This window comes from Pectinophora gossypiella, chromosome 15, assembly GCF_024362695.1.
Source record: "Pectinophora gossypiella chromosome 15, ilPecGoss1.1, whole genome shotgun sequence".
Taxonomy (NCBI): Eukaryota; Metazoa; Arthropoda; class Insecta; order Lepidoptera; family Gelechiidae; genus Pectinophora; species Pectinophora gossypiella.
Genome location: NC_065418.1, coordinates 2,601,827 through 2,614,336, shown reverse-complemented (window position 1 = coordinate 2,614,336; position 12,510 = coordinate 2,601,827). Strand labels below are relative to the sequence as shown.

The following is a 12,510-nucleotide window of genomic DNA, read 5'->3' as shown; positions in this document are numbered from 1 at the left end:
AAATGCACAAATGTACCTTACATACAGCCTCTTTGTTAACACATTGATTGTCTGTATATTATTTTACTCAAACTAACGAAATACTTCGAATTTTTTGTATTGTGTGGCTTGTTTTTACACTCAATTTCGAGGGTTGAAAGCCAAATGGGTTTAAGCGACATTTTGGGCGAAACTGACTTATATATATATTCGGAATCAGCGATTTTTTCCGCGTCGACTGATCTTGGTTTCAGATCAATCGAAGCTACTTTTTGGCGCTTCAACCAATTAGCACTTTGGGTACATTTTTAAAAACCCGTGTTTTAACCGACAAAAAAATGCACAAAATTCTGGGCGGGTGGCAAATCAGTCGTATTCCGGGATATGAGTCGGTCACATAAGCTGTTATGTCTTTTCATTTTCATGATTTGAAGTCTGTTAAAGCGTTTTCCCTGACAGTGTTTTGTTATAGATAAGTCGGTTAAATCATTTGTCCTTAGACGAAACGAAAATAGATTTGGCGCTTAAATCTTTTTGCTTTAATCCAGATTTTATAAATATTGTCGCTTCAACCGTTTTGCCTTCGACAGTTTAAAAGTAAAATTGGCACTTGAACTGTTTTGCCTTTACCGAAAATATTCATAGAATTTGACTTCAGCTATTTATGCTACATTTTTTTAATTTTTTTGTCGTATAAAACAACTATAATTTTCTTTTGAAAGGACTTAAAACGTTTTTCCAAAACAAAAAAGAAATAATGTTAACATTTCAGTCATCGCAATTTTGTATGAAACCTTGTGCCCGCATCACTTCAACATATCAAAATAAGTATGGGCAGGTCCTGGTTGGGCGGTTCACACAGCTAAAAATTACGATTGGGAAGACCGGGAGTGTGCGTGTCATCATGTCACCCAAGCCGTATCCGTTGATGGTGACTTCTATTTGCGTCTATCCCAAGTCGTTGTTGTGGTAGACTTTGACGTGGCTAGCGGAACCGAACTTCGAATTGAAGATCTGGTAACATGGCATACAATCAAGCTGGCCAGCCGAGTTTACCGTGTAATTGTAGGAAGGTTTCCGTTGAGTTTTCCGTATTTGGCGTCTTGGACTAAGATTTTCGAGGACTATATCACGCGCTATTCCAGGTTCAGACACACTCATGCCAACTATCAGTTGGCATGTTGAAAGCCACATGGTTGCGCTTGAGTACGTCTTTGTACCGCAGGTATTGTTCACCTTGTTTACAGTTCCTTCTAGACACCTCGAAATAGAAAACCTTTCTGTCATCCATTCGCATGACGTGACCGCACCATCGTAGGTGATGTTTTATGATGAGAGCTTCTATTCCGAATATGCCAGAACGACGTAATACTTCTGTTATTGGAAAACCATCTTGCCGCTTTATGCGAAGGATGGACCTTAGACATTTAAAGTGTTACGTATCAAGTACGCCGCTGAGACTTTGTACACTAATATTTTAAGTTTTCCAAAGGCTGCCACCGCACCTGTTATCCGGGCTGGCAACTTCGATGACTTTGGAGACATTTCATATTTGAGAACCCAAATATTTTAATTATGAAACTTCCTCCAGCTCAGCGCCATTTAAAGCAACATTGGAAGAAGCTACATCCCCGGAGCATCCCCTGGATGGTTATTTTAAAAGGGTTTTGCACAAAACTATAAATATTCTGGTGTATGACTCAATTGAATCGGCCATTCCTCGGCCAGTTTGGTTAACTGACGCATAGATGTGAGATGTGAGAGATCAAAAATGATCTTATTCATTTTAGCCTTAATTTCAATTAAGCTATAAATAACAATTCCACAGAGTATCCCACTTATGCGTGATACAGAAGCGATATATAAAGAAAATAGACTAGGAACCATGGCTCCATGTGTTATGACATAGCCTTGTTTCGCGCCGTAGGTAACGACGAATAGCTCTGAAATCAAACTGTCGTCATCATGTCGTCATGATATTGTCGTATCAGGATAAGTCATAACTTTTCAGGACAATCTGTTTTCTTTAGAGCAATCCACAAGCCGCGTGAAGCCTCACGCAGCACATAACAAAGGCCGATGTTGTTCAAGCCTTTTGGCCTGAATCTGTTTAATAACTAAACCGTACCCCCATATCTCTGTCCGGACAAAATCATCATTGGGTTTCCGGAAGTACCTTTTCTGCATCACGGGATAGAATAACGTTAAGGCTAAAATTTAATATCGATCGCCATCGACTCGCAAAGAGGAAGAAGGCTAAAATCATTCCAGCAGCTGACTCCCATATCTTCAGGATGAGTTTGTATAACCAGTTATTAATGTGTAGGCATATTATACAGTTCAGATGGTATTTTTGATGTGTTGGTATTCGTCATCCTTCTTAGCGCGGTAAGAAGTTCTTCAAAGGTCGGGGGTGCCGCTAGATCTTAAGCGAAACCCCCGACCTTGTTGTAACAAACTCGACCGATATAGGATATGTAACAAACAAGTCACTATTGGGATTACTATTGGGATTTAAGACATCGTTAAAATGTGTCCAAAGCGCTGCTAATAAGTCTTTCTGATCAGTGAGGCGTTGGGTCTTTTCCTTGTTGTAGATTGAAACTCTCTTCAAAGTTTGTAGCCGAAAACAGTCTTGAAGCTGTCGAAAATCTACCGGAACTGGATTGATAAGAATCAGCATAGAGCTGAATTTCACAAGCTTATTCCACCTGGCATTTGTTTTTGAGATATATGGTGACAGAAAAGCCCGCCTGTAGTTCCCCACGAGCTGATTTTCACGTTAGAACCATCGCACCAATCTTAGTTTTGCGGTCTGGTTTACCAACCAATAACTTCGGTAGAGCAGAGCACAGCTATAAAAATGCTCGGCAAAGGAACACCATCTATTTATTATTATTATCATCTATTATCTCATCGACAGATGTGTCTGCTGCGATGTCCGACGTATCTCGGCTTTAAAAGCATGATCAAGTTCTGTTATTGTTTGTCAACTTCGACGGTATCTTATGGCCAGCTCGAAGTGGAGGTTTTAGGCGCAAATTTAACAGAAATTTTGATCAAACAAGTCGCTGATCTACCCACCCCTGGCCGCCTCTTAATATGAGAGCAATCAGTACTTCACTGCAGTCTGTCCTAGTACCGCGTACCATCTAGTAGGAGCCAGTGCTTGGAACTTGCATCCAGCCACGTGGTCTTAAATTTTTCAGTAAATCGGAAACAGGTTGTGATAGTGAGATTAAACTCAGCACAGAGTATAAGCATATTGAGACTTTTTCAAAGCTATATTTGTTTCTTTTATTGCCCGCATTCAGTTGGTGACAGTCATCTGTCATCCGCCATCATACGCGGTTTACCATATACTTAAAAAGTCGAATTAAGCATGTGTAACAATCTTTATGGTTATATTCTAGATCCTGTTTCTTAATTAAATCGATTTACTCATTATATCCACCGTGATTTTTCCTAATATTGTAAGGTACAAATATCTGTAAATGCCTTGCCCGACTAAAATCTCTCCCAGGAAAAACGGCTTAAGGACCGACTTTATTTCCGATCTTACTAATATTTGGATTTCATACAATTGAAATTAGTAGCGGATGGTCACTTAAGATATTTTCCTTCCCTGTCATATAACCTTTTATGGAGGTTAAGCTGATTTGCCTCTAGTCTTCTTTTTTTAAGAAGTCGTTTAACTCATTTAGCTTTAGTCAAACTAATAAGTGAGAGGTCTCTTAAAGCATTTTGCTTTTAGCCAATATTTGGCTCTAGTGGATATCAACCGTTTTTCCTTCAACTGTAATTTAGTTCAATTGAGGCATTTTGTATTAAGCGACTTCTAAAATCTATAACTGATGTGTTTTTCGAACCAAATAAATACAGAATTGTGCAACGTTTAATTTAAAATAATTCTTAGCATTTTGAACACTTTTGATTCAGTAGTTTTTTTTATATGAATTTTTTTCGAAAAAATAAAACTTTAAATGGCTCTCCTGTAAAGTTCACAAAATGTCGCTTAAACCCATTTGCCTTTCAACCCTCGATTTATTCAGGAAAGGAAGATTCTTGCTATTGGCCCCGATTCCTGCAGACATCTCTTAATTTTACTTTAAGTTATACCTGTCATTTTCTTATCCGCCGAAAAGGAAAGGGACGGATGATTGACAGCTCTTAATTTTAGGAAGAATGAGTAAATAAATGAATAACCCGGGCGAATTTTTAGACGGTTGTTTTAGATTTGTGCTTGAAATTGACGTGTGTTCCATAAATTTTATGCTTGTCGATTACCCATCCCTTTCCTTTTCGGCGGATAAGAAAATGACAGATATAACCTAAAATAAAATTAGATGGTATTTACAGGAATTAGCACCATTATGTATTTTTATTTAGACTTATTAATATTTATTGTTATTAAGATTTCGAAAAGCAACCTTACTCCATAAACATCTGTGATGAGCAAGTTATTTTTTTGACAGTCAGCTGACAAGTAGCTGGCTGTTCGGCTGTAATTTTTCATATTCAATTTTTCAAAATTCAAGTGTCCAATAAAATCTATCAGCGTACCACTTTCAAACAGAGGAGCATATCGGCCTAACCATGAGCATTTCTGCAGCAGAAGTAAAGAAACATAGAACTAAGAACAGTTGTTGGATGGTGATCAACAACGATGTCTATGATGTTACTGCCTTCTTAAATGAGGTGAGGTTTAAAAAATTAAGTAGCTTTTAAAACAACAAGATTAACATACGCGCAAGAATATTATAACATAGGTCTCATTTTAAATATATAATAAACCTGTCATTTATATACTAACATGTGTTTCACATTATATTGCAATTTGCCTTTCACTTCCTTTTAAACTACCGAGGCCTCGACAAGTATCCAATAACCTCAGAAACATGTTCAATCATTTTTATAGACTCGTACTTTAACTGTCCACACTGTGTATTTCTGGCGATTTATACTTTTTCTAAAAATAAAAAATATTCTGAGTTTGTATTTATTATAATTTATAATACCTACTTATTCTTTTTCTTATCTTACTTTGAGGATAAGAGAAATATTATTTTTAAATAAAATGGTTTTTAAGCCCTAAATTCGTAACATATTTTATCTGCTGAGTTTCATTCTTATCATCTCATTAGTTATGTATGCATTATTAATTACGTAAACTATTTGGCCAAGAATCTGTATGCTATTTGAGGCACAAACTTCTTCTCAATCAAGCAGAGGGGGTTTGCAACATGTTCCACAAAGTGGCTCCAAAACCTAATACTTTTTTCCTGAGTTACCTATATTTGTAATCAGTAACCATCCATTTGTCTTACAATGAGCAGATCTGAAATAGAACTTGGCGAAAAAAGTATAAAATATTTTTTAATATATTTCAGCATCCTGGAGGAGAGGATGCTCTGTTGAAATACGGTGGCAAAGATGGTACCCAGGCATTTGAAGATGTGGGTCACAGTCCAGATGCCAGGTTAGATTTACATTGCCCACTTACAGTTGCCTACCCAGTTTTTTGCCAAAGGATGGGCAACATACATAATTAAACAAAAAACAAATACAGCAATAAAATCTATACAACTAAAAAATATGGGGATATTGTCGAAATCACTTTGTTAGATTATCCATTGTTTGGTAAGGACATTGCAGGTTTGAGTCACCTGATGGTCCGAAAAAGTACAATCAGGTGACTCAGGTGGGCACGTTAAGCTGTTAGTCTCAGCTATGAGCCGTAACTCCGACCCATAGTGGAGCAGTGTGGTGGATCCTTCGGTAAACTTGGTTGGCACAAAATTATCTTGCATTTCCATAATATTCACATCCGTAAGCCACAATGGGTTAATGTGAGTTCTTTTAAGGCAAGACTGAACACAGATCTTTCGACTAAGCTCATTACATCGTTGACACTTTTTTAATCTCATTAAGAGGCAGAATGGTGTAAAGAGTAAACCCATTTGATTAAAAAAAATGGTGTGAACAGAGCCACAAGTAGTTAGAGGGCAACTTAGATCCACTTTTATGCAAAGTCATTGTTAATTTATAATGAGTTTCAATTATCTTTTTCCAGGGAGTTGATGAAGAAGTTTAAAATCGGATCTCTGCACCCGCAAGAGCGTAAATTTTATGTTGACCCTTGGTGAGTAGTGAGTTTAAGAATTATTTTCTTTATTTAATTTTCATTTTCAGCACTGTGACATGTGACACACAAAAAAAAGTAAAACATAAATATGATTAGATACTTAACAGAAAATAGTTCAAGTTGTAAAGTCAAGAAAAGGCAGTATTTAAGAAGTAATTTATTTATTGTACTAAACTTAAAATAGTTTAGAATATAAGTATCCCCAACAGAGAAATACTTTTCATTGCAGTTGTCAAGCGGCAGTGTCGAAAAATCCAAGGTTATTATTTTTTTTTTATCATACCCTTTGATATCAGGTAGTTATGTATCATCAATCCAAAAGTTGACAGAAATGAAATTGATTATGCTTTTGGAATTTGTTTTTAAAATTTACCAATTGGCAATTTTAAGGCATTTTGGTGTTGGTTGGTGGTGAATGAAATGAATGATGAAAATTAGATTGTTTCACTAGCTTACAATGTAGTTAATTTCAAAATATACATAATTATAATATACATTTTAAGAGACTCAGTAGGTATGTTTATATTAAAAATATGTAATATTATAATATAATATATACATATGACAATGACTCAATGATGATGTAGTTAAGTATGTAATGATTATACAAGTACCTATTATTTATAATATTTCAACATGAATACAATACAATAAAAAAACTATTACACTTAAAACAAACATTAAAAATGCACACTAAATTAAATTTTTAATGTACTTTTTATTTATTGACGATTGAACTGTAGAAAGATTTTTTAACATTTAAAATTTTAAGTTATACCTGTCACTTTAAAGGGACGCCTGATTGACAATACTTAATTTTAAAATGAATGAGTGAATCAAAAGGTGGCGAATTAAATAGGTATCTCGTTGGTATGCAAACCGTTTGATGTGTGCTGTCAACTTAATTAGGTCGGGTTATTTACCAATGTAAATGGGTTGTTTTAGATTTGTGCTTAATATTTACGTGTGTTCCATAAATGTTATGCATGTCGATTATCCGTCCCTTTCTTTTTCAGCGGATAAGAAAATGACAGGTAGGTATAACTTAAAATAATATTAGATTTCATGTACTAGAATCAACACCATTATTACTAAGTAATCTAAGTATGTATAATGTTTAAAGATATATAATGGTGCACCGTGTAAGATTATGGTGTAACAGTAGTTAGTTTACAAACTTATTATGTTTTAGTTGCGCAGGCGTAAAGCGACTAGTGGAATCAAAGTCGGATTCATCATGGCGAACCTATGACGGGTCTGCTCGAGACAGGTTTATAGCTCTACTACTCTACTTGTTAATTCTTTATAGAGGCTCACCATTGCCGAAGCAAGATCCCGTCGGTGTAATAAGAAGTATTCCCTCTAGTAGATGTGGCAGGTCCTCTTTTTATTTTATTTTATTTGTATAATTCAGTCCCCTCGACACGGGAACAGCGCCGCGCGCGTAGTATATCTACGTAGTATGTCGGCTTCGATCGATAGACGCAGTGTGTCAAAACCCTCTACTTCGCGCTACGTAGGGTTTCCATGGCGAGGGAGCAGGGCCTCAGTCGAAAAAACTCATTTCTTGCTCTCAAATCAACTTTCCTGTGGTTTGTAATTGTAAGGTCCATTACCGATCTGACCAACCCTGGAATTCGATTCCCGGTGGGAATATATCTCCCTAGTTTGTTTAGGACAGTGAAGGCTGATCACTCCATTGTCCGAAGGTAGATGTTCCGTGCTTCAGCGAGCGGTCTCGGCTACTATTTAGTTAAGTATGTAGCCGTTACATGAGTCATGTCAGGAGCCTTTGGTGGCTCAATAGTGACTCTGACATCAGGGTTGTAGGTCTCATGACCCACACGGGTGAAGCAGACCAACTCGGGTGTCAGGGTTGGTATTGAATCGCCAGAGCTACTTGTACTGACACTTTTAAAGACAAACTTCACCCGTATTCTAAGATGTTAACTCAAACCTTCCTTACTCCGTAGTCAGTTGAGGTGACCTTAAGGAACACCATGAACTTGGCTCAAATTAGGTATTCTTAGATGCCTTATTACTTCAGTGAGGTTGAGTGGAAGCATGACGTCATTATTTTCATTATTATTTGTTGACAGTATGTATTCGACTCCAGTGAGAAACGTTTGTTTGTTTGTTTGTATACTCTTTATTGCTTTAGAATACAAAGAAAATAACGTTCTCAAGTCGAGGACATAAATGTCAATTTAAAATACGAAAATTTCGAGTTAAACATCTTAGAATACGGGTGTTAGAACAGTTACTTAACGCTAGCGGAGGAATTCGGGTAGCAGCTACTTAGTCAACAATAAACCATATCAGAAACAGGACAGTCAAGTAACATTTTTATCGTTTTGCACCAGCCAATATGTGACACCGAAATCGAGTTTCAAAGGAGTACCTTCAATAACATCATGTGGAAGAGTTAACGCCATAGTTGTACCTCGAGAAAGGTTATTATTTAATCTTTTTTGTCTAATTTTTATAATTAATTGGTAACACCGAACTATGTTAAACTGTATTCGGCTAGCTTTCCCTTCGCGGGTTGGAAGGTCAGACAGGCAGTCGCTTCTGACCTGTAAAAAACCGGATCTGTCGAATCAGGTTAGGTGAGCGGACCCTGTGAAAAAGGGATAACGCTATGGGATGGTGACTGAACTATGTTAATTTTTGTTATTTGATGATTAACAAGTCTGAATTTTATTATCTAATGTATTTTACGTATATATATTTTTTAATTCTGCATCAAATATAATATACCTCGAGTAGTAACAATAAATTAAATAACAGATTTTTCATCGGTGAATATTTTATTAAGTTTGCGGAAGGTCAAATCAAGTGTCGCTCGCTAAAGTAGCTTCAAGAGCAGGAACGGAAATTGAACTTTGCACTCTACCTAAATGCTTCTTCTAGACCTAGTGTATTTTGTAAAAAGAAACATATTTACTAAAAGCCGACTATTTACCGATTATCTATGTATTTATTGCAACGTATATGTTATTTTCACACACTTCACATGCTGATGCCAGCAGACACTTAAATGTATTTTAAGTTGTACCTGTCATTTTCTTATCCGCCGAATAGGAAAGGGATGGATGGCTGACAGCTGTTAGTTTTAAATTGAATGAAACAATAACCCGGATCAAATAAGTGTACTGTCAATTTCATTCTGTTGGATTTGTGCCTAGTATTGATGATGTTTTTTAGGCAGTCAGTTAACCGTCTCTTTACTTTCGGTGGATAAGACAGTAAAAACTTAAAATGATATTAAGTGTCTGCTGGAATCAACACCAGTGTCTGTGTTTAATCACTTTCATGTTTACATTATCAAGTACAATAACTTAGCAGATGAATGAGAGCAAAAAATCTCTGCACAATTGAATTGTTAAGCAATTTCTGATACTGACCCCATTTCCTAGCGATATAAACCAACTGAGATAGTTAGAAAAAAATGAATTTTCTTTCTTTTTAAGACGACCCCGGGGCCATCCTTGCGGCAGGTGGATCTCCATACTCCATACTCCTAGTAGATAGAGCGGTAGAGTAAATAACGTTGTGTATTGTTCAAGGTCACAAACACGATCGGAAACATCCCTACCCCCACCTCCACCACCCAGGTTTTGTTCAGTATTACGTTTATTTTACACATTACCTAAGGTCGTTCGTACTTTGGTTCGCTTTCGTATGAATTCGTGCAAACACTGGTCTATTACGATAAAGTAGTTGGAGGGTTGTTCTTACGTGTTTTTACGGTCAGTGCAGTAACATAAGCAAGTGTACCTACTGTTATGTACTTATCTTATTGCTCTGACAGTACGTCACACCCCGGACACTCCATTCAAAAATTATTATTTCGTGTGCCGCCTTACCGCGTAAGTGCAAGCGAGATAGATAGTCAGCGCGCGCTCTCCCACACTCCTTACCGGCTTACGGTCATTTAGACTACAGTATAAACCCAAAGGGGTACGGTAAATTTAGCTCGGCGCCCGATACGAATTGGCGCGGAGCGGAGAGTTACCGTTCTATATGTAGTGTTATCTTTTATTCTATGCTGCACGTGTACACACGAGTAACATTCGTATGAAAATACATCTCAAGTGCGATCGATCCTAAGTTTGCTGCACAAGCCCCGTCTGCCGGAGTGTATGGTGCATCAAGCTTCAGGGGTTTGAGGAACTGTCGAAACTAAACTAAATTGAAGTCAATACCCGCGGCCATTTTATTTTATTAAAAGTCGGGTTCTAATAGAGCTGAGGTAAAACCATAAGTGAATTTGAACCTAGTTTGGCCTTAGATATATACTAGTAGGTGCCGACTTAGGTAAGGATTAGAGTATAAAGTTGTGTAAGTTGTTGTTATAGTGTGTAGGTCCCTACACTAATCGTGTAAAATTCTGTATTAACTTCTTAATTATTTTCAAGGCGTTTTGTTAGCGTGTTATCTATATTAATGTTTATTCTGTAATTATACCTATTAAGTAGTTGTTTTAGAATTGTAATTACTTTGCAGGGTTTATACTTTTCTTCTGATACCTACAGACACTTAAATTTATTTTAAGTTATACATGTTATTTTCTTCGGCGGTTGAACTCGAACATTACATTAAAAAATCGGCCCCGAAAGCTCTCAACGCTTTTGTGTGCAGCGAACTCAAAAGAGTGATGCTTAATGTTCAAAACATTTTTTGTAGGTTACCTATGTATCAACTGCATTTACCTTGTAACTCCCAGATTTCCAGACAATGGGGTTATGGGGTTTGGATTTTAAAAGAACATTTAGTCTTACGACTTTAACGGATGCTTTTTCTTTTTCAGTAATAAATGGAAATGGATAATGCTAGCTTTGGCTGCTGCTATCATTGCCGGCGTCGCAGCGCGAAGATACTACGCTCCAGGGTAGACAGGCACACGCGAGGAAGCGAGGGTCCAAATGTAACTGGTCCACTCCAGTTACAACTTATTAAGTCTAGTTGGAACTAGTTATAAGCTAATGTAATAAGATAATGCGTTGCAGAAATTACATATTTGATGTGGAATATTTTAGTAGAAAGACTATTTAGAATGATATTTATGCAAAATCGAGAATTAGATATGCGTATAGTTCGTACAATCGTAGCCGCTTTCTCGTGTATACAATAATGAAGTGAAAGCTGAAGGTGACAGTAAAACTTGGAGAGAATTCCGTATCACCTGACTATATTGTTACGTTTTACCACTATATTATAGAGAGAATACGGAAAGGTATATACATTTTATGTTATTATATTCTATTCTAAATGATACTCGAGTGTTAGTAGTTAACATATTGTAGGCAGAAGTACCTACAAACCACAGGTATATAAGTAGGTATGTGTGTAGTGTACCTATCTAGTACAAGATATTATAGCATTTATTACACACAGAACAAAAATATATTTTATGAAATGACCAAGTAGTTGAGAGGGTTGTTCATCTGTGTTTGTACGGTCAATGCATAAGCAAGTTATATTATTGTATTGACTGTACGTCACATCCCAGACACCCAATACAAAAATATAATTCTTACGTGTGCCGCCTTACTGCGCAAGTGCGAGCGAGCTAGATACACAAACTGTGCGTGCTCCCCCTTACTCCTTAGCGGCTTGCAGCCATTTAGACTAAAGTAAAAACCCAGAGGGGATGATGAAGTAAATCATAATCAAGCGTGTAGTTAACTTATTGTAGGCAAAAATACCTAGAAACCTAATTTCCACAAGTATTTATTTAGGTATGTGAGTAGTATACCTATCTAATACAAGTAATATAGCATTTATTATGCACACAGAACAAAAGTATATTTTTTGAAACGTTTTTATATTTCGTTAGCTAATTTTAAAATTGTTATAATTTGATTTTGGACGGGCAAAGCTTCAGTATGTTTTGGTTTGGCAGTTCTAATAATAGTATCATCCTTCACTTTCCCTTATAAAGGTCTTAAGTAAGAAAGAGATGGTGCTAGTTTTAGAACCGTCATACTAAACTAAATCCAAGTTAGAGTAGGACCAATTTAATACTCATAATAAACGGGAGCCGTAGTGGAAGATTATACATAACATCACGCTTGTATCCCCGAAGGGGAAGGCAGAGGTGTATAGTACACCCTCTCCTCCCATTGCCATTGGGCACAAATCCTGGAAACCACTGATATTAAACCTTAAAACTGTGACATTAAGGAAACGTCAAATGTGATCTCTTAAATTGGCCCTACTATACGTAGTGTATAAAAAAGTCATTCTTATAATAATTTCGGTGCTACTTTTTCTGAAACTTTGGATTTATATTTTTAATATTTTAACTTTACTGCTCGGTTACATATTAGAAGTGTAGGTATTATATCAACAGTTAAGCATTATAAATGTGATGACAATAA

General features: G+C 36.5%; 1 protein-coding gene across 1 annotated transcript; it reads left to right on the top strand.

The window, feature by feature from the left end:
• The first annotated feature begins 4,438 nt into the window (after positions 1–4,438).
• Positions 4,439–12,510, top strand: LOC126373239 (cytochrome b5-like). The gene is made up of 4 exons (XM_050019302.1): positions 4,439–4,677; positions 5,370–5,458; positions 6,053–6,121; positions 10,938–12,510. The coding sequence occupies exons 1-4, from the start codon at positions 4,576–4,578 to the stop codon at positions 11,020–11,022; spliced, it is 345 nt and encodes a 114-aa protein (XP_049875259.1). The 5' UTR covers positions 4,439–4,575; the 3' UTR covers positions 11,023–12,510.